The following is a 22078-nucleotide window of genomic DNA, read 5'->3' as shown; positions in this document are numbered from 1 at the left end:
TTTTTGCAGTTTTGTCGTTTTTTATTTCCATCTTGCTAACGACACATACCCATGCATGATTTCTTTAAGGAATAATTGTAAATTTGCTAGTGTTCAAGTATTTCAATAATAACTAATCATCTCTCTTTTTCTTTTTTTCTTTTTTTCAATTTGATGTTTCTTATATATTAACCATTAATTTTATGAAAAGATGGAGAACCGGAAATGACATTACAATTTGTAAAAGCTACAGATCTGGTCATCTGGAAATTAATATGTAAATGCAATAAAAATTAGGGTACTTGAATTGCATACTTGTAGGAAGCAAATCTGTTTAGCATGTAGGTAGTTTAATATAGAAGTTATAAGATCTTAAAGTAGGTTTATCATTTCTAGATCTACACTCTATCATTGTAAAATTACAAGTTTAACCCTGTACTATACCATTTTTTCAAGTTTGGTCCACAAAGACTTTTGTTGCAAATTTATCCCTCTGGATTCATTTTGTTGCAGATTTGGTCCCTAACCAATATAAAATGACTATTTCGTCCCTAACCGCAATTTCACCCGGGAATAAGTGTAAATTTGCAATTTTAACGAATCTCAACATCTCAACTATTATTGGAAATTTGGAATGATGCATACCAAGCTAAAGTTTTCCAGCAATGTGAGCCTCCACCTTCCTCAATGTAGAAGAACTCAGTTTTTCTCCACTAGACTCATCAGATACAAGATTTACAACCTCAACCTGCAACAAAATCTTTACATTCAGCCATTATATATATAAAAAAATGGTGAAATTGTTGAAGAATATATTATATGCACCTTTAGTTGTGAAAGGCCTCTCTCAGCTCTCTTCTTGTTTACCAATAATCCACCAGGTAGTGTCTCCTGGCTGACAACAATGGCTTCCAGATTCTTATCAACAACTGAAGGACCATAAGGATCTGTTATATGTTCCACTTCTACTTCCAGATTAGGCTTTATAGACTGAAAACAAAAGGAATCACAAATGTGGTAGACTGTATATATATATATATATATATATATATATATATATATATATATATATATATATATATATATATATATATATATATATATATATATATACTTACTAAATTAGTAATGAAGAATAAACATTCAAATACCTTAATGTAATCTTCAACAACTCTTTTTCGATGTTCAATAGGTGTAATAAGATGGGCAAACTGCAAGTGAATGTGAATAGAAGAGTAATAGAAATCCGTTAAAATGAGTGTGTTGATATGAAAGAGTGAAGGAGAAAGGTCAAACCTGTTTCTTGGTCAACATAGGGCCATCAAGAATGCCTACTACAACTCGATCCCTAGCCAACTCTGCAGCTGCCTACAGTTAGCCATTGAAAATCTCCATATCTCAGAAAAATGTAATAAAAACCCTTCAATAGTTCAATTAATGCATCTGATGTGTTTGAGTGTTTGAATGTGAATTAGAAAATAGATATGGAATCAAACCTTAAGAAAAAGGCGATGACCATCATGTAAGCGATCAAAAGTGCCTCCTAGAACAACGGATCCATATGAATTCGGTGGAGAAATGGTTGATGCAATAGGTACAAGCTCTGAATGTGAGTTCTTGATTGTCATTTTACCTTCAGTCTAAGCTGTTTGATATCAGAGTTTTTTCTTTAAGAACTGTATATGTGCAATGGTTCTTAAATAGTAGCAAGTGAGATTTCATTATCACATAACAATACAAACTGCAAAAGATCCTTACATCCTATGTTGAACTATAACAGTGGTTACTGGCAATCATCTGCCAGAAATCAAATATGTTACTGTCATTAATTCTGGAATTTGATATTCGCATAAGACCAGAAAAACCTAATTAGAATGTTGACGCAACCACAACACCATGTGGAGAATCGAAACGTTATCAGATCGGAGCTCGAGAAAGCGAAAATCAGTATTTACCGGCGACTTCACCGGAACAGATTATATTACAAAGCTATAGCAGAATCGGCTATAAATTATGAGATTGAGAATTGCAGGACGAAATTAAAGCATACCTTTTCACTATACACGATAGAATTGTCCTCACTCAATTCACAGCTGAAACCTTGAAAGCAACGGAAATCGGATTAGAACAAAGTCAAAATGACGACTCGGAGAGAGACCAAAGAGTGTTCAGTTGAAATATTTTTTTTTCGCTAACTTTATTTTATTTTTTATACTATTTTATTTTTATCCGAACAGGCATACTTTTTTTATTTTATTTAAGTAGTTAGCAAACATATTACACACTCAAAGCCATAGTTAGATCTACTTCTAATCCAAATAATACGGAAAAAAACTATGTCGCCAAAAATCATTGACTTTTGGCTTGATCGTCACAAAAACCAAGTTATTTCAATAATTTTAAAGGGAAAATGATTATTAAGGGTAATTAACTTTTGTGTTTGTACTCATTTGGTCCATTTTTTTTTTGTATTCAATATACCATCGAACTTATTGTTGGTGTTTACCATAGCCCTTTTGACCGGCTTTTGACCTGTGATAGCCGGTCAAAGGGTTATGGTGAACACAAACAACAAGTTCGATGGTATATTGAGTACAAAAAAAAGGACCAAATGAGAACAAACGCAATAGTTGGTTACCCTCCTGATTTATTTTCTCTTTACTCATTTACAACAAATATCACATCATATTAATGACTTTATGAGATTTATTATTGCTTCTCTTCAAAACATAACCTACGAAAGGACATTATTCATACATGTACAACTTTGTAATGCACTTGAATATTTATTAGAGGAATCTTGACTAAGCAGGCGCATTTCATGACTACATTTACATTTCCAATCAAATGATTTATCGTATCATGGATTCTAGACAAGTCTACAAACGAGTGGAATCACAAGTGCTATGATTTTTGAGTTTACTTAGCTTTAAGGTCGAACTCATGGGATAAGATACAACATCAATATGTACAATATCATGTTGCTTTTGTAGACACATCACCATAATATTATACATATTGATGTTGTATCTTATCCCATGAGTTTGATCTTAAAGCTAAGTAAACTCAAAAATCATAGCACTTGTGATTCCACTCGTTTATAGACTTGTCTAGAATCCATGATACGATAAATCATTTGATTGGAAATGTAAATATAGTCATGAAATGCGCCTGCTTAGTCAAGATTCCCCTAATAAATATTCAAGTGCATTACAAAGTTGTACATGTATGAATAATGTTCTTTCGTAGGTTATGTTTTGAAGAGAAGCAATAATGAATCTCATAAAGTCATTAATATCAGTAGGAGATGATGTGAGATTTGTTGTAAACGAGTAAAGGGAAAATGAATCAGAAGGGTAACCAACTGTTGCGTTTGTTCTCATTTGGTCCTTTTCCTTTTTTTTGTACTCAATATACCATCGAACTTGTTGTTTGTGTTCACCATAACCCTTTGGCCGCCTATCACAGGTCAAAAGTCGGTCAAAAGGGCTATGGTAAACACCAACAACAAGTTCGATGGTATATTGAATACAAAAAAAAAGAAAAGGGACCAAATGAGTACAAACGCAAAAGTTAATTACCCTTAAGAGTCATTTTCCCAATTTCAAATCATCTAAAAAGTAAAGCGGTGATAACAAATGCACCAAAACTATTGTTTTGACCTGCCGAAAAAGATAAAGAATTTGCTCAAGTGTTCCAAGAGCCAATCACAAAAGAATTAGGATAAATGATATTCTAAAACCTACTAATTAATGACAACACAACCTACACCTCCGAGCAAGAAATAAAGATGGCGGGACGACTCCACCATCGACTAGCAAACCAAACACAAAATCAAATCCAAATCCAACCATGTTACAAAAGGCAAAGACGAGTGGGGATACGATTAATCTTAATCCGCAAAAGCAACACATTTAACTTTATCGGCACCAAAGAATTACATTGAGTCGCATACATAGAATTCAAGAGAGACGTATTGTCAAGAAAAAAACCTCATGGAAGAAACCGTGAACGCGCCATTCAGATCTAGCTTCCAAGAAATACGGTCATCTAAGTTTGTAACCCCTATAAGTTAGGGCTACATGATTTAGGTGATTATAATAAATAAATATTCATTTTTATTAATTCTTAGTCGTATCCGTTACACACTAAATAGACATTTTATCACTAAGCGATAAAATAATGTTTTTGATAAAAGATTATTCGGGATAAATAATCTTGATGAAAATTGTAATTGTTGCGATTATGATTTTGTAGATATAAGTAACACTCAAATCTAACTTCATATGAAGAAGTTATGATTGTTCGAAGTTTTGCGTTCTACCCGATACGGCAAAGTGCTTCATAAAATACAAATCGAAGATAGGTTGCTTATTAGCCTAAGTAATCTAAAATAACTTCGTAGTAATCATAAAAGCGAGAACTTGCATATAAAGTACACCTAAATCTGAATTCGTATGAGGAAGTTATGCTTTTTTGAAGTTTCAGTACAACAGTGTGCGGCACAGTTGAATGTTAGCCAAAACAATGTAAACGAGAGTTGAAGATCTCGTAAATATGAAATCATTGATATAAAGATAGTCGATAACGTAGTTCATATGAAGGAGTTACAATTTTCGTATGAACTTTTACTATCTAAGCCTATAAAAAATATAACTTAAAAAAATAACGTGAGATTTAGCTGACAGAGTCTAAAAGGACGTTGTAGTACTCGATGATAGTTGCGTGTGGATATAAAGAACGTCGAAAACAGAGCTTGTATGAGAAATATACGATTTTTAAGAAAAATTGAAAAATCTGTGCATGCACAGGCAGGGCGTAGCGCGCACTGCTATTCGAAGGGGCGACGCAGATCACCACCTTTTCGACACATGTCACAAATTCGGAGGAGCAACGTAGCACAAGGGCGCGGCGTGCACCTTATATATATATATATATATATATATATATATATATATATATATATATATATATATATATATGGCGAGCCTAGCAAAAATGCTTATAAAAGGCAGTAGCCTCTTCACTTTTTCCTCACACCATTCAATCTCATTCTCTCTGAGACATTTTCCTTCCTTAAGTCCGATTTTTTCTGGACTTCTGAGCATTTAGTAAGGCTCTGAGATATCTAGGAGCCTGGAAAAGAGGAGCTTTCAGGTCGGAGTTCTACCTACGACTTCCCGGTTTTCGCTAGAAATTCTATAACTTAAGCTACGCTTATTACGCTTTAAGTGTAACTTATCTTTAAGCTCATTATAGTTTGTGATATCCCCATTTTTACATCAAACTAAAACTTTTTCTTTATGCTTATTAAATTCAAAGTTTTTTTTATTGCGGAAGTTGTTCTCAAAATATTTGAAATGTGATATAATATCAATATCTAAGCATTTCCAAAGAAATGGTTTTCATTAATATTTAAAACTTGTAATGTCATAACTTATACAAAATTGAAGATTAAACTTGTTTTAACAGTCCTTACAACATCTTATTATACTAATGACCTACATTTCCTTGAATATCTCAAAAAATCACTATTCATGTACCTTCGTACTGTTACCTATGATACAAAGAAGTTGAGTGGGTCAGCTTGTTAGGCCTAATGAGTACATAGGGTTTTCAACCCATAATAATATAATTAATTTGTTTAATTACATATTTCACATCAAACAATCAACCCAATTAACCATCTCCATCTTCTTATATATTCATCTCTATGGACATATCCTAAGGATCAACGCAAGCAATAGGTAGACAATACTGCTTCGAGGATTTCGTAGCAGTAAGGAAACCATGGGGGAAATAAAGTACATCGTATGAACATGTAGTTCATCACCTATAGGTTGCAAACTTGTCAGTGTTCCACTAGATTGTCTAGAATAATCCATGGTGGTCATATATACTCTATTAGATGACTACATTACACATTGCTAGTAAAGCCATGGTCTCTTCTCATTATTTTTCATTTCTCATCACCCATCTCTACCCAATATATTATAAGTATGAAAATACATATATGGTTAAAAAAAAATCATCTCATATTGTTTCATCTAACACATAATGTCTTAATCACAGATAATAAGCGCATATAACATTTGATGTTGTCAACATTGTAACCTGGCTCGATCTTGTATGGTTTCTTTTTGATGTAAAATGATAATAACTTGTATTACAGGTTATTATATTGTACACTCTCTTTTATATAAAAAAAATTAAAAAAAATTAGGTGTACTTTATTTTTAGTTAGGTGTTACATAAAACTAAGTTGATGTTGTCACTTTGTATCAAGTTCACAAAACAATTATGGATTTCAAAAAGTTGAATGACAAAAATGACCTACTTCTAATTAAAGTGGCCACCATGAACCAAAATCACAATCAAAATCTTTGTTAAAACAAAACTATAATTGCTAGATAGATAGCGAAACATAACATCAATTCATTGAATTAAAAACATAACATCTGGTAGCCTCTAAAACTGGAAATATAAAGGATTTAGCCACACATGGCTAAATTAAGATTGAAGTCTAGATGTAATGAAAATACGAATCAAACTTACAAAATATGAAAATACGAATTGAAATAGGTTCCAAGTGTTAAACAAGCAAGAAAAATCATCCAATAATCACCCTTCAAAGCTCCAAAACTGACTATTCCCGGACATGAGATAAGCCCCCCTTTTTTTTAGTTAAAATCAGAAATTACCAAATAACTCATGTTCTCATTTACACAACAATGTAAATTAACACAGTAAGAAAACACGACCGTGCAAATGCCCAACGTACATTGCTATGTTGGGGAAAGTCTTGAAAGTTCGTTGTTGAAAATGGCTTTATGTGAGAGAAAACACGATCATGTAAATTTTTAGGCATAGAAAACACGCTCGTGGAAGCATCATCTTTAGGCTCCAATCCTCCAAAAGCATGACCATGTTTATTTCATGTGTTAAAAAACACAGTCGCGGAACAGTCCGTAATTGATTTCTTCAATTTCCCCAACTCATGCATCCTTGCTCTAAAAATCTTGAAATTTTACCCGAAGCTTCCATTCATCATCCCTACCACTTCCAAAAATCCATGAAAATCATAAAAACGTGTGGGTGAATTAATACCATGAAATGTCTTAAAAATGTGTAAACTACATGATTCTAAACCTAAATGTAATGCAATGTTATGAAATAAACATGCTAAATATATGCATAAAATACACCTAACAATGGGCACGACATGAGGAGTGGTATGTTAGCTTAGCTGACACACCCACCGTCCAGGGTGTGGCCTAGGCGCTTCCTCGTGTCATATTTCTCTCCTCTATCCTTCATTAATTCTCTCACTCTTTTTCTCTTTTTTATTTCTTCTTCTCTACTCGTCCATTGTATGAAATAGATGACAACACCACCATTTGCCATGGTAGAACAATAATACCATTCCCTCTGGCTTAAGGCCTATACAATTTAGAAGATTTTTTTATGTCTTTTGTACTTACACACATAGCTTTTTAGGTTTGTACTATTTTGGAAAACAAACATGCCATATAAAATTCTTTCTGTCCAACAAAAAAATTAAATTTCCTAAATAAAAACAAACACCACAAATCTTTCTTGAAAACAAATCCAAAAAAACAACTCTTTATTGAAAACGACATGCGAAACAATACACAGTATAACGAATGTTATACTATATTTTTGTTATAAAGTATGCAATACAAATAAACAAATATTCGCATCAAATTTTAGTTAAAATTGATTCCATTTTCATGTGCAAGAGGAGTAACTGTTTAAACAGAGTATTATCCACGTGTACAGATCGTCGATGATATTCCCTGCCAATCCAACGGTTCGCAGATTCCGTAGACCATCCGTTCCTTTTTTCAGAAAAAGGTTTCAAAGCGTCAAATTTGTGCGTTCACTCTCCGACCCCAATATCTCTCTTCTTTTTTCTCACTCCTCACATTCTTTTCCGTTCCAGAACTCGATTTCGCTGTCAATCACTCAATCTGTAAGTTTTTCTCTACTTCTTCTTCTTCTTTTTCAATGGCCTTCGTTGATTACCAGTCCTAAAAATAAACAAAGTGAAAATGTTAAGGAGAAGAACAGAATACAGGCTCACTGTCTCATTGATTTTTTGTTGGTTAATTAGTTTTTGATTCGATTGTTTTTTTTTTGTTAGTTTGCTGTGATGAGTTTGTGTTCTAAGTCAATGAGATTGAGACTGATTGTTAGGTTGTTTTTTTCTTAGTATGTAGTTTAATTCATCATCGATGGTTTTTTTGGGATCAATTTCCAAATGTTGGAATGAATCAAGGCGCTAGTATGTTTATTGAAGGCTTATTAGTAGTATAAGTGTGTTTTTGTAGAATCTTCGTTTCGTAGATTATTGTTTTGATTTATCCGATTTACTTTTACTTTTAATTTCACGACAAATTAGCATGCACTTACATTTTACCAATTTGATTCCGGCAAATTTCATCTGATTTTTTGGATCAATTTCCAGATGTTGGAATGATAGAAGTTCCTGGTATGATTATCGAAGAGCTTGTTTGTTAGGGCTCATCTTCTAATTTTCTGTTTCATCTTCTCTAGTCAGATGTATGGATTTGAAGTCGTTTAGTGTTACAAGATTGTTTGCGTGGATAAGTTTTTTTTTTCGAAAACAAAGCGTATACATTAAGTGTTGAATCTTCGTTTCATGGATTATCGTTTTAATTTATCGGATTTACTTCTAATTTCATTCCAGATTAACATGCACTTACGTTTCGCCAATTTGATTCTGGCAATTTTCATTTTCTAATACTCCTCCATTTGACTCGGAGAAAAGTCTTCAAATTTTCTATTTTGAAACTTCTGAAACTGAAATTTTACATCGATCGTTTTTAATTATCAATTGGAAATGTTTTTCTCACTTTCTCATAGTTTTATCTAATAATCATTTTTCAATCTACAATCAAAAGAATTCTTATCAGTTTATGGAATTAAACAAGGGGATTAGGTTTACGGAATCAAACAATAGTTTCTTGAAAAAAAAAGTAACTCATTTCATTTGTCATTTGTGGAGTAAAATTTTGGTTTAGCATAATTGTTTCGTGTGTAAATCATTGATTATCAGCAATTACACACTATTCAATAATAAGGAAAACAGAAATAAATGGATTTTTATAGTAAAGTTGGTGTAGCAATAGATTTGGCCTTTATGTTTTGAATTATTTGGTTGGTTAGTAAGACCAAAATATTTTCTGTTCTGTATACCTTTTATATGGTCCACATAATTATAATGTTTTTACTTCAATTTTTCTTTTAAAATAAGCTCCCACTTTTTAAAAGTTCAAACCAGTTCATTCGACTCTTAAGGTCAATTGTGGGGTCTTCTTATAAAAAGGTTGCAGGTGGAGGGTATTTTGGTCTTCACATTTATATTTAATAGATCTATTTGCTAGTATTCTCAACAGTTTCATACAGTTAATCTGTGTCAACAGAAGTATTAGTTTCACAATGAGTCAATTAAAATTAAAATTTATTAAATAATTTGAAATTGAAGGTACACATGGCTAAAAATGAGGGACAAGGAAGTGAGAAAAGCTCTGGAAATACTCGTGTGAGCCTCAATGAAAGGATCCTCAACTCAATGTCAAGAAGAGCTGTTGCTGCTCATCCATGGCATGACTTGGAAATTGGTAAAGCCTTTATTTTCTAATACTCTAATCATAATCATAGTTTTATAAAAATCTAGTGTACAATTAACAATCATTTAAAGGATCCTTTTTTTATAATTTGAAATCGTTACAAAGCTCATGAATCTGCTCTTAAAGGTGTGTTCTTTTTGTGTTTGATAAATGCAGGTCCAGGTGCACCTGCGGTTTTCAACTGCGTATGTTTTTCCACATTTCTGTCAATTTCTGCTTTTGCTAATTCTTGTAAGTTAAGATTTTTTTTATTTAATTTGGTGTAACTTTATGTTAGGTTGTTGAAATTGGAAAAGGCAGCAAAGTGAAGTATGAACTTGACAAGGCGAGTGGCCTAATCAAGGTAAACTTGTTTCTTACTACCTTTTTATCAATTTGTCAACGAGAAAAGGTTCATTATATAATCAATTTTAGATAAGTGATTTTCTTATATATCTTCTACATTTGTTGACTTTTAAATTAACAAAAAAAAAAACAGGTTGACCGGATTCTCTACTCATCTGTGGTTTACCCACACAACTACGGTTTCATCCCAAGAACCATTTGTGAAGACAGTGATCCCATGGATGTATTGGTACTCATGCAGGTATAAAATAAATAAATTAAAAAATTAAAAATTAAAAAAAAAAAAGTCGATTATATAATATTTTGGAAGTTAATTGGGTTGTACAGGAACCAGTACTACCAGGCACCTTCCTTCGTGCGCGTGCTATTGGATTAATGCCTATGATTGACCAGGTACATGTGCTTTTCAATTTTCAATTTTCTTATTTAATTAAATAAGAAAATATCTATTATGTTAACTTGTATCATTTCTTGCATTTAGCTCCATTGTTTGACTTATTTGACCAATCTGAATTTCTTTTGGTTTTTACAGGGTGAATCTGATGACAAAATCATAGCAGTATGTGCTGATGACCCTGAATTTCGCCACTACACTGACATCAAAGAACTTCCTCCTCATCGTCTTGCTGAAATTCGCCGTTTCTTCGAGGATTGTATCCGTAAATTTGCGTATAATTTTTTTTTTTAAATTATTATTTTGGGCATTGTATAGCCTTAATTAAGTTGATACAGACAAGAAGAACGAGAACAAATCAGTGAAAGTGAATGATTTCCTCCCAGCAAATGATGCAATTGAAGCTATCAAGTATTCCATGTGAGTTATAGGCTCTTTCTGTGTTTTTCTTGCATATATTTTAAATGAATATTTGTGATTGCAGGGATCTGTACGCCTCCTACATTGTTGAAAGCTTGAGGCAGTAAAAATTGGTGTTATTATTATGTGGTAGGATTCTTGAAACTTGAAAGTAATATAATAATAATATATGGTTACGGTGGTGGTATCCTACAAAGGGTTATGTTGATGGTTTGTATAATCATCTTTACTGATATTTCTTACTGTGTGTTTCTAGAACAAGGACAAAGGTTTAAAAGGCCTATTGTGGTCGTGGAATATTGCTCTACACATTTTAACAACAGAAAGAAAACATCTTTTCTTATTGCTGTCACTAAATAAAATGAACATATTTGTGATATAGTTTTCCTACGTATTTTAAAAAATATTTTAAGCTATAACGTTGTCATTAAAAAGAATTAAATGCAATTATTAAATAAATATAAGTATAAATAATCTAGGATACAGTATAAGAATCAAACAGTAGTATACTCTTGCAATTTTGGTCCCTATAGCTTCACCGGAACTGAAAGAAAAAACTAAAGACAGTACAATTGTGAGTAAGTTACAGAAATGGTCCTTGTGGTATATTGAAATTCTCACTTTAAGTCCAAGTTTCATAATTTTTGGCACCATCAAACGTCATACTTTCAATTTCTTCCATTTAATTTATTTCTATATTTTTTGTTGAGCCACAAATGAAGGAATTCTATCATGTGAATGTTGATTGTTTACGGTTATTTTCTGTTTGGTATGAAATCTAAGATTAAGGCATTTTTCTAATTTCTTTCAGTTTAACTTTTAATAGTATCCAGGCATCAAAATTCAAACTCTGTTGAATGTATTTGATAAAGATCTAGTGGTTGACAAAGATACATTTTTGGCCCCTAGACCGACAATATCGTTCTAAAAAAAAAAAAAACACACACACACATACAAAAGGCGACTTCTTATTATAATGGTACAACTAGACACAGAACTTTTCAAATTTTCAAATTTGTCCCTGATACCGTATCACTTAGTCTTTGATAGAACGAAGAACTCCATGAACAAGGTCTTCATTACATGTGATCAATTTCTTCTTGATTGTGGAATATGGAAGCATTCCTTTCTCTCTGCAACTATCAATTGCTCCTTTGAACATCTCCTCCAAATTATACTTAAACTTGAACCCCATATCGGTTAATTTCTTTGATGAAAAAGAAACTACGGGTAGCTCAGCATCAATCCCTGGAAACCTACCAAATCACCATACATTTGAATATCAACACAAACATGATGAAAGAAAAACCACCAACTTTAGATACTTACTTTGTTGGAACTTGGTATTCAGGCCATTTCTCATTGATCATTCTTGCCAATTGATGAATGGTGGCTTCATGGGAAGAACAAATGTATCTCCCTTCGGCTTTTGGGTTCTCATATAGATATATATGGGACTCACAAAGATCATCCAAATGCACATATTGACCTTGTTTTATGATCGAATAGTGTGATTTCTCACCTAGTTTAAGTGTAAACACACATACACAAGTTAGAACATATATAGAAAAATGTCTTCCCTTTTATGATTTTGTGGGGGGTGTGGTATGTACCATTGATTAAAGAAAGTGCGGTGATAAGGCTTGGAGGGAATGAGGGAGTGATGAATGGACCAACGACTAAGGTTGGTATGATACTGATGAAATCGATATTGTTTTCCTTTGTTGCTTCAAATGCTGCTTTTTCTGCCAATGTTTTTGATACGAAATACATCTGCACTTGTCCACAAATTTAAACTTAAAAGACAAACTATTTGAATTTATATAGTGTTTGATATGATGTAAAAGAAAATGAATGAAATGGTTTATTTCACATGAAGCCGAAAAACATATTTGTTTCGCTGGATAGAATCGATCATTCCTCAAGAAATGCGATTCCTTTTTATTTTGTTAATTTTCATTCTTGTCACGTGTGTTACTTTTCATTTAATTTTTTTTTGTCATTCTATGCAAGTAAATAGTGTGGATCTGAAACAAAAATTAATTTACAGGGTCCATTATATATAAAAGAAATCAAAATTATGGATTTTAGGTTTTTTTTTCCTTAAAAGTGTGCCAAGTAAATTTAAGTGGAGACAAATTATACTTTTTTTCTATAAAATATAAGGTGGGACCCACTAGCTCGAGGTAGTGTCTATGCACCCGCCACATGTGCCAATAAACGGAGTGGATTGTAAAGCTTCATAATACTATGAGTTCAGCAGAGAATTTAGCACCAAAAAACTCATGAAAAACTTTACAAATGTAGATGCTCTTATATATTAATGCAATCAAGAGGCATTGTAGACCTGTTAATGTAACAAAATATATTTCTTACCATTATAATCTCATGTTTTAGTTATCTACCAATTTGAAACCAGTTGAAACATTAATTAATTTCTTAAATCCGTTGCTGCTAAAAATTTAAAACATGACCGAGTAAATCGATTAAAAAAAATACTTGTTTTGTATGAATACGTGATAATAAAAACAACGAATTAAAACGAACCCATGCAGTCATTTTCTTGGAGTAGATGAAGTCCAAATCGCTCCAATGAGACTCGTCATAGACCGGAAGTTGATCATTTCCGTGCACGTTCACTGTCCCCGCAGAGGATGTAAACACCAATTTCTTGACTGTTTTGACTTTCACACATGATCTTATGATGCTTAATACACCTTCTATTGTTGGCTTTATGATCTCATTCTATAATATATATAATAATATTCGTTATCATCGTCGCTACGAGAATGAATATATATATATATATATATATATATATATATATATATATATATATATATATATATATATGCATGCAAAAAATTAAGTATAATATAATTAATTAGTGTAGCTACGTACCTCAGGATCCTTGGACTGAAAGTCCATAGGCGTAGCCACATGAAAGACTCCATGACAACCTTCAATGGCTTGATCAAAGCTTCCATCTTGTGTCAAATCTGCCTTCCATAACGTCAAGTTTGTTGCTGCTTTTGGTAGTTCCAATAGATGTTTCACTTTCTTTATGTCATCTGTTTGATCAAACGTTATATTTGTTTTAACTTATACAAAACTAACCAAAACAATATCTTAATTAAAATAAAAAATAAAATCGAGGACTATATATGTATATATACCAGGGTTACGAACAGTGGCATGAACATTATACCCACGTTCAAGAAGTCTCATAACGAGCCATGAACCAATGAATCCGGCAGCTCCAGTGACACACACGGTGGTCGGAGAATCCTCTTTCATGTTGTTTTTGAAGGTTTTGTAATGATTGATTAAGCATATGGATGAGTTTTTTGTAATATGATATATATAGATGGGGTTTTTGTTGACATCACGTGCCGAACCCACCATTCAACTAAATAATATAATAAACGGTGGAGAATGGTGTGGTGACGGAGGAGGGTGTCATGCTTGAACGTTTGACCGGTTGGTCAGACAACAAGGTGGTTAATTTGGGGGTTAGTCTAAATTCACAAATACCCTTTTATTAACACGAATCATATCTTGGAGATCATACTTGATATCTCATGTAGGATGGTAATTCTTGACTACACATAAATCCTATAATAAGGTAAATAAGTTTGGGTTGTATTTTATTGTCATGTTACTCTATTTAGTATTTATTCCTGTTCCGGTTTGTAAATAATTTGTGGGTTGACCCGTGAATCCGTTTATTTTATTAGATTAAAAAAAAAACTTATTAAATAAAATAGAGGGAAATAACAAATAAGCAAATATGTGTTATTTAGACTTCTTTCCCATGACCCACGACCCTACAAACTCATATAATTAAATGGGTTATAGGGGTTGTATCCGGGTTTGGCTTATTTGGGTTAAGGTAAGCAAGACGATATGAATGGGTAGTGTCCAAGTTAAGCTTTCTCAACCAAGACCCCTCAATCAAAATACGACACGATTGACACCTCAGATCTTAAGTATATTAATGTTTTTGAAAACATAAATGTTTTTGTTAAATGTAATAATATTTTTCTAAAACATTAATAAAATATTGAGTAAATTACTAAAATTGTCCCTGTGGTTTGGTCAAAATTACATGTTTAGTCCCTAATTATTTTTTTGTACTCGGACCGTCCTTAGGGTATCATTTTGTTGCGTTTTTCGTCCCTAACAGATATGAAAAGACTATATTGCCCTTTGTCTTTTATTTTAAACTTTTTTTATTATTTATTAATTAAAAATGAATTAATGTAATTTACTTTAAAATATATCACCCCATAACCATCGTCCCTTCCATAGACCACCACCATTGCCATGGAAGACCACTGTCACCGACCAATACCACCACCACCACCACCGTCCACCACCACCTCCACTGAAGCTAAAATGAAAATTAAAACTGAAATTAACACTTAACCACCACAAAAAATAGATCGAAGCTCAAATCAAATAAAAATATCAAACCCCCAAAATTAATTCCAAACCACAAATCAAAATCAAATGCTATAGAAAAGAAACATATTGATGCCCGATCAAATACATACATGGAATCCTAACCTGAAACTAAAAAAGTGAAGTCTGAAATGAAATCAAATGCTAACCTGAAACTTAAAACCTAACAAAAGATTAAATATGGTAGCCCCTAGATGCACAACGACGGGATTGTTGGATATTAACTCTTTAGATGATGGCGGTGGCAATTTAGGGCTTGGACTTTGACTCTTCAGGTGAAGTCATCAGTGGTGATGAAGAAGGAAACAAAATCTAGGGCTTGGATTTTCTATTCGACGGTGTGAAATCAAAAACCTCATCGTTACAGAAGCAAATCGATTGACCTAGGGCATATTCTTCATGGTTACATACGATGGTGGATGGAGACGGCAACGATGGTGTAAGATCAAAACCCTCATCTTAAAATCAAAACCCACCGGTGGAGATGAAGAAGGCAATGAAATCTAGGGCAGATTTTTGAGGATTACATCTGGTATGTTTGTAGGTTTTTTTTACAGTGGTGGATGGTTGTAGGTTGTTCGATGAAAACGATGGTAGATTCTTCGTAAGAGATGAAGACTTGCGGTGGTGGATGGTTGTTCGAAGGTGACAACGAAGGAGGTTTCCGGCTAGAGGGTGCAGTTGTGACAGGCGGTAGGAAAGAGAGGTGGATTAGAGAGTCCCATGTGAAGTGATAGTAGGTTGCAGGGATGATGAAAAGCTTAATTAACATTTTCTTTAATACATTAATTTATTTTTTAATTTAATAAATAATAAACAAATAAATAAATAACCTGAAAAGGGCAATATAGTCTTTTCATGTCTTTCAGGGACGAAAAACGTAACAAAATCATACCATAAGGACGATCTAAGTGCAAAAAAAATGTTAGGGACTAAACATGTAATTTTGACCAAACCATAGGGACTATTTCAGTAATTTACTCTAAAATATTAAATAAAAATAAAGATTTATAAAACAAAGATAACCAAACCAAATTAAAATAACATTTAAAATTCTGGTGCAAACAATCCAACAAAATGAATATCATAATATTAAAATTATTTAATTTGATAATTGGTTTTATCCAAATAATAAATTGTCTACTAAGTGATACTTTTTACGTCTTACACAACAAACTTCTTTCATATTGGCTTTCATACCTGATAGTTTCGTTTTTATTACTTCTTTGTATAGTTTATTTTTAGTTAAAATCATCTCATTTTAGTTAATCTTTATGTATATTTTCTCTTTTTGTTATTTTTCTCCTTTATCGGGTGCTTTCCAATCTTTTGAGTTTATTTGTAGGATTTATCGAAGACTATTAGTTATTGGAGGTATAGAAGGAGTGCAGGACTATTGGAGGCTTACAATTTGTTCATGGGCTTGAAGTGGTGCAATTGGGCTTGGTGTCAGTATGAGCGAGAAGTGCATTGGACTTAATCTTTGGACGAGGACTCGAGTTAGGGATGACTAAAGAAGCATTGGACCATCATTGGAGGCTTTGGAATAACATAATTGGGCTCCCAAGAATTGATGCATGTTGGCAAAAGGATGAATGAGAATATTGGGCTGGATTACATATTAAATGGGCCAAGGCATATAATCAGCGAGATCCACGCGGCCCATGTGGATTCGCAAACGGTCAGCGTGGATCGTGTTGTGGTCAATCTGGGGTTTGACTTTGTGACTCTATTTTGGGAAAGTTGGTGGATGGCTTTTGTTGAGCTTTTGAATCTGGAAACGGGCCCTTTTTACTGGAAATTTGAGAGGGAGTTCATTATCATCACTTTAGAAAAATCATTCATTTTTTCTCTCAAGAAGGCTTTAGAAGATTTGAAGATTTAGAAGATTGGTGTAATTTCTTTTCATCTTGCAACTAGAACAATGTTTGGTACCTCTAAACTATCTTGTATTTCTTTTATTTTGGCCATGCTTGGCTAGATTCACATTTGGTTGAATAGGGTTTAACCCATTGATGATTAGTTGATTTGAAGACTTCATATTATCTTGTGTTTGAAATTTATGGAAATGTTTTCTAGTCAAACATCTTCTTGTGTTTATTTATCTTTGATCATGAACTTTGATGAATGAATGCTTATTTTTGTTGACTAATTTATTGGTTAAGTAATGGACCCTTAACTTAGTAAGCAACAAATGGTTTATATGTTTGTTTTCATTTCATTTAGACCATGAAAATGTTTCCTCCATAATTATAATGTAAGCATTTGATTATCTTTTGGACTTGGTAACTCTTAGAACTTAAATCTAATTGATTTTCACAAGATTATATGTTTCATTGATTTTGTGACTTTAATTAAGGAAATGTGTTAAGAGCTCCACTAACCATTTTAATAACTATGAAGGGTTAAGGTAATTTGTGCTTATGAATTGCTATAGCCAAGTTAAATTAATTCAGAAGTGTTGTTCCATTTAGTCTAATGATAAGTCAACCATGTCATCCATGTGGTGTATCCCACAATCAACCAACTTCACTTCATTGAATTTTCTCAAATCTTTTACTTGTTTACTTGTCATATTTGCATTCTAGCTTAGTTTTAATTTTATCAAACAATCAAAAAGAATTAAACCTCCCCCATTTTACTTTTATTTTTGTTATACAAGTACTTGAACAAGTGATTTACATAGAGATTTAAATTGAACCAATCTTCGTTGATACGATCCCTTTACCACTATACACTATTTTAGTGTGTAATATTTAGGGTATTTATTTTGTTGGCCTCGACAACCACCAAATTTTGGCGTCGTTGCAGGGGATTGGTTTATTTTTAATCAATTTGTTTCTCTATGCCCAGATCTCAACGTACAGGTGCTTTGATTTATAATCCGAAAATTGAAAAAGAAGCAAGAAGTTCGGCGAAGGAAAAGAGAATAGAACGTGGTCAAACTTCAAATCCTCACGGGGACCCAGAGGTTGAAACCGTTTCATCAAGTGGCACAGAACCCGATTCTAGTCTCGATCCTCGCCAAGAAATTCCCGAAACGCCACCCCTACAACAAAATCCACCCATTATTGAACCAGTTGCAATGGCGAACGAAGGAGAAGCTCCCGAAAGAACTTTGAGGCAAATGATGGAAACCGATGTTACACAAACTCCAACCGGTATCAGTTACCCGGTTTTGGAAGGAGGTTCGAAATTGAAATCAAGTTTAGTCCATCACCTTCCAACTTTTCATGGATTAGAGAATGAAGACCCTCATAAACATTTGAATATGTTCCATATTATTTGCACTAGCATGAAGCCACAGGGGTCAACCGATGACCAAATCAAGTTAAGGGCATTCCCCTTTTCATTGGCCGATAGAGAAAAGGATTGGTTATTCTATCTTCCCCCTAGGTTAATCAACTCATGGACCGACATGGTAAGAGCTTTTCTTGACAAGTTATATCATGCTTCAAGAGTCTCAAGTCTTAGAAATGAGATTTGTAAAGTCTGCCAAGGTCAAAATGAGACTTTTCATGATTATTGGGAGAGGTTCAACAACATGTGCTATAGTTGTCCATAACATCAAATTCCGGAATGACTCATCATTCAACACTTATATGAGGGATTGTTTCCAATGGAGAGAAGATTAGTTGATGCCTCGAGTAGAGGATATGTCTTTATCAAAACTCCACAACAAACAAGACAACTCTTCAACACCATAGTCGCGAACTCCCAACACTTTGGTCCGCGCCAAGATATGAAGAAAGAAACTCAAAAAAAAGTCAATGAAGTGGGAACATCGAATCTAGAGTCTCAACTCAAAGATTTAATATCCGTTTTTCAAAAGTTAGCCATGGGACAAACTCCACAAGTGATGGTTTGTGGAATATGAGAAACAATGGGACATCCTATGGATATGTGTCCCATTCTTCAAGAAGATGCGGAACATGTAAATGCCACGGAAGAGTTCCAAAATTACCACAACAAACCATCCGGTTACCAAAATGCATATAATTCAAGTTGGAAGCCAAATCCCAACATGAGCTACAACCCAAGACCATTGCCTCAAAATGCATTGGTTAGACCTTCCTACCCACCTCAACAACCTCACTACCAACATTCACAACCACAATATCAACCCAAACTGAACCCTCCACATCATCACCAACAACCTCCTCAATCCCAACCAAGTAGCTTCGGGATCTCTCTTGAAGACATTGTCAAATCATTAGCCACTAATACCCAACAGTTCCAAAAAGAAACAAGGACTAGTATCTCCAACCTTGAAGCACAAATGGGAGATATAATTACATCCATAAACAAGTTGGAGTCCCGTGGAAAACTCCCTTCTCAAACCGAAAAGAACCCAAATGTCAATGTGGTGACCTTGAGAAGTGGCAAACAAATCGAAGAAAGTAGTTCAAAGAAGAAGCTAAGGGAAGAAGAGGAAGAAATAGAGGTCATTGAAGATCCTATAGTTAAGAATGATGCACAAGTCGGAGTTCCAAAAAAGACTATTCCCCTAGTGACACCAATATCCACTCAACCACCATTCCCCTCCCGACATGCAACTTCAAAGAAGAATATGGAGGAGAAAGAGATTTTAGACACCTTCTGAAAGGTGGAAGTAAACATCCATTTCCTTGATGCAATCATAAAAATTCCTAGATATGCAAAATTCTTGAAGGAACTTTGTACCAACAAGAGGAAATTGAAGGGAAATGAGAAAATCTCAATGAATGAAAACGCATCCGTGGTTTTACAAAGGAAACTTCCACCCAAGTGCAAAGATCCGGGAATGTTTACGGTTCCTTGCAAAATTGGAAATGTCACTTTTAGTAGTGACATGCTTGATCTTGGTGCTTCTATCAATGTCATGCCTTATTCGGTGTATGAATCATTGAATGTTGGTCCTTTAAGTGAAACCAGTGTCATAATCTCTCTTGCGTATAAATCAAGTGTCTTTCCTAGAGGTGTCTTGGAAGATGTTTTGGTGCAAGTGAACCAATTGGTTTTCCCGATGGATTTCTATGTGATTGATCTAGAAGAACAAGTGTCCTCCAAGTCGGCTCTATTTTACTTGGGAGACCATTTTTGAAGACGGATATAACAAAGATTGATGTGTATGCGGGAAGCTTAACGATGGAGTTTGATGGGGAAACGATAAGTTTTAATATCTACGATGCTATGAGATATCCTAGTGATGTTTCATCCTTGTATTTACTTGATGTTGTCGAACCGTTAACCCAAGAGTTGTTTGAGTTGTCTAATGGTGACATGTTGGAGATGATTTTGAGCAAAGGGTTTGATTGTGGAAAATTAGCGAAGAAGTTGAAGCTCTACTCATTAGACACCGAAGTTGAAAGATTTGTACACAATTTAGAGATCAATAAAACCACTCAGTTCAGTGTGAAGCAAATTAAATTACCTCAAACTCACACAAGATTGCCACCTCCCTTGTTCACCCACCAGAACTAGAATTGAAAGTCCTACCTCAATACTTGAAGTATGCATACTTGGGAAAAAATGAGACTCTTTCGGTTATCATTTCAACTCATTTAACCGAAGGTGAAGAAGAGCAACTCCTCAAGGTGTTGAAGGAACACAAGGAAGCCGTGGTTTGGACGATTGCGGATATCAAGGGATTGAGCCCCTCCACTTGTATGCATAAGATCTTGATGGAGGATAAATGCAAGCCGAGTCGGGATGCGCAAAGAATATTGAACCCGCCTATGATGGAAGTTGTGAAGAAAGAAATTTTGAAGCTCCTTGATGCGGGGATGATCTATCCAATCTCGGATAGCAAGTGGGTAAGCCAAGTGCAAGTGGTACCGAAGAAAACGAGAATAACGGTGGTCGTGTACAAAAAAGGTATGATGGTCTCAACCCATGTGCAAAACGGGTGGAGAGTATGTATTGACTACCGCAAACTCAATGCAAGCATAAGAAAAGATCTTTTCCTATTATCTTTCATTGACCAAATGTTAGAAAGATTGGCCGGGAAATCTTATTATTGTTGTTTAGACGGGTAATCCGGTTTCCACCAAATCCCAGTGGCACCAGAAGACCAAGAAAAGACAACCTTTACATGTTCATTTGACACTTTTGCATACCGGAGAATGTCGTTTGGATTGTGTAATGCCCCGACCACTTTCCAACATTGTATGGTTAGCATCTTTTCGGAATATGTTGAAAACATAATTAAGGATTTTATGGATGATTTTACGGTATACGAGAACTCGTTTCAAGAATGTTTGACCAATCTCACCAAAATTTTAAAAAGATGCATTGAAACAAATTTGGTTTTAAATTTGAGAAATGTCATTTTATGGTGAGTCAAGGTCTTATTTTGGGTCGCATTGTGTCAAAGAAAGGAATTGAGGTAGATAAGGCTAAAATTGATGTTATTCAAAGCTTACCCTACCCGACTTATGTTCAAGAAGTTCGTTATTTTTTGGGCCATGCAGGTTTCTACCAAAGATTCATTAAGGATTTTTCAAAGATAACAAAACCAATGTGCCAACTCTTACAAAAGGAGGTTGATTTTGAGTTCAACGAGGCGTGCAAAGAAGCTTTTGACAAGCTCAAGAAGTTGCTTACATCCGCTCCCATAATGCAAGCTCCAAATTGGGATCTCCCCTTCGAGATCATGTGTGATGCAAGCAATTATGCTATTGGCGCCGTTTTTGGGTCAAAAGAATGGAAGAGCCTCCCATGTGATCTACTATACATCGAGGACAATATACAATGCTCAAAGCAACTACTCTACCACGGAGAAGGAGCTATTGGTCATAGTGTTTGCTTTGGAGAAGTTTAG

General features: G+C 34.0%; 4 protein-coding genes across 7 annotated transcripts; 2 read left to right on the top strand and 2 right to left on the bottom strand.

Annotated features, from left to right (window-relative positions):
- Positions 1-294: 294 nt before the first annotated feature.
- On the bottom strand, positions 295-2169 carry LOC145087350 (phosphopantetheine adenylyltransferase-like). 4 transcript variants are annotated; one of them, XM_079025299.1, is made up of 7 exons: positions 2030-2167; positions 1738-1776; positions 1476-1624; positions 1276-1347; positions 1131-1190; positions 805-969; positions 295-727 (listed from the first exon to the last, which is right to left on the bottom strand). In XM_079025299.1, the coding sequence occupies exons 3-7, from the start codon at positions 1605-1607 to the stop codon at positions 629-631; spliced, it is 528 nt and encodes a 175-aa protein (XP_078881425.1). In that variant the 5' UTR covers positions 1608-1624; positions 1738-1776; positions 2030-2167; the 3' UTR covers positions 295-628. The 4 variants fall into 4 exon arrangements, with proteins under 4 accessions (XP_078881425.1, XP_078881428.1, XP_078881424.1 ...); XM_079025302.1 differs by having other exon boundaries at positions 1476-1619; XM_079025298.1 differs by lacking the exon at positions 1738-1776 and having other exon boundaries at positions 2030-2169.
- Positions 2170-7771: 5602 nt separating this feature from the next.
- On the top strand, positions 7772-11155 carry LOC145087349 (soluble inorganic pyrophosphatase PPA1-like). The gene is made up of 9 exons (XM_079025297.1): positions 7772-7972; positions 9509-9644; positions 9810-9838; positions 9931-9996; positions 10132-10239; positions 10326-10391; positions 10531-10651; positions 10731-10812; positions 10877-11155. The coding sequence occupies exons 1-9, from the start codon at positions 7787-7789 to the stop codon at positions 10917-10919; spliced, it is 837 nt and encodes a 278-aa protein (XP_078881423.1). The 5' UTR covers positions 7772-7786; the 3' UTR covers positions 10920-11155.
- Positions 11156-11651: 496 nt separating this feature from the next.
- On the bottom strand, positions 11652-14158 carry DFR (dihydroflavonol 4-reductase). Its single transcript, XM_079025296.1, has 6 exons — positions 13989-14158; positions 13714-13883; positions 13360-13557; positions 12426-12585; positions 12142-12334; positions 11652-12068 (listed from the first exon to the last, which is right to left on the bottom strand). The coding sequence occupies exons 1-6, from the start codon at positions 14107-14109 to the stop codon at positions 11849-11851; spliced, it is 1062 nt and encodes a 353-aa protein (XP_078881422.1). The 5' UTR covers positions 14110-14158; the 3' UTR covers positions 11652-11848.
- Positions 14159-20403: 6245 nt separating this feature from the next.
- On the top strand, positions 20404-22078 carry LOC145089777 (uncharacterized). Its single transcript, XM_079028173.1, has 3 exons — positions 20404-20631; positions 20706-21132; positions 21729-22078. The coding sequence occupies exons 1-3, from the start codon at positions 20404-20406 to the stop codon at positions 22076-22078; spliced, it is 1005 nt and encodes a 334-aa protein (XP_078884299.1).

The sequence above is a fragment of the Lactuca serriola genome, chromosome 2 (assembly GCF_051521515.1).
Source record: "Lactuca serriola cultivar US96UC23 chromosome 2, Lser_US96UC23_V15, whole genome shotgun sequence".
Taxonomy (NCBI): Eukaryota; Viridiplantae; Streptophyta; class Magnoliopsida; order Asterales; family Asteraceae; genus Lactuca; species Lactuca serriola.
This window is presented reverse-complemented; position numbering and strand designations above follow the sequence as displayed.

What these genes read in the sequence shown, in the direction of transcription:
- LOC145087350 (XM_079025298.1), bottom strand. Translation starts at nt 1,607, where the DNA reads ATGACAATCAAGAACTCACATTCAGAGCTTGTACCTATTGCATCAACC. An exon ending in GTCATCGCCTTTTTCTTAAG is followed by an intron (nt 1,348 to 1,475) that starts GTTTGATTCCAT and finishes GGCTAACTGTAG; the next exon opens with GCAGCTGCAGAGTTGGCTAG. An exon ending in GAGGCCTTTCACAACTAAAG is followed by an intron (nt 728 to 804) that starts GTGCATATAATA and finishes ATTTTGTTGCAG; the next exon opens with GTTGAGGTTGTAAATCTTGT.
- LOC145089777 (XM_079028173.1), top strand. Translation starts at nt 20,404, where the DNA reads ATGGAGTTTGATGGGGAAACGATAAGTTTTAATATCTACGATGCTATG. An exon ending in ACACCGAAGTTGAAAGATTT is followed by an intron (nt 20,632 to 20,705) that starts GTACACAATTTA and finishes AACTCACACAAG; the next exon opens with ATTGCCACCTCCCTTGTTCA. An exon ending in GGTGGTCGTGTACAAAAAAG is followed by an intron (nt 21,133 to 21,728) that starts GTATGATGGTCT and finishes TGGGCCATGCAG; the next exon opens with GTTTCTACCAAAGATTCATT.
- DFR (XM_079025296.1), bottom strand. Translation starts at nt 14,109, where the DNA reads ATGAAAGAGGATTCTCCGACCACCGTGTGTGTCACTGGAGCTGCCGGA. An exon ending in TTCAGTCCAAGGATCCTGAG is followed by an intron (nt 13,558 to 13,713) that starts GTACGTAGCTAC and finishes TATATATTATAG; the next exon opens with AATGAGATCATAAAGCCAAC. An exon ending in CCAAGAAAATGACTGCATGG is followed by an intron (nt 12,586 to 13,359) that starts GTTCGTTTTAAT and finishes GGACAAGTGCAG; the next exon opens with ATGTATTTCGTATCAAAAAC.
- LOC145087349 (XM_079025297.1), top strand. Translation starts at nt 7,787, where the DNA reads ATGATATTCCCTGCCAATCCAACGGTTCGCAGATTCCGTAGACCATCC. An exon ending in AGGCGAGTGGCCTAATCAAG is followed by an intron (nt 9,997 to 10,131) that starts GTAAACTTGTTT and finishes AAAAAAAAACAG; the next exon opens with GTTGACCGGATTCTCTACTC. An exon ending in TAATGCCTATGATTGACCAG is followed by an intron (nt 10,392 to 10,530) that starts GTACATGTGCTT and finishes TGGTTTTTACAG; the next exon opens with GGTGAATCTGATGACAAAAT.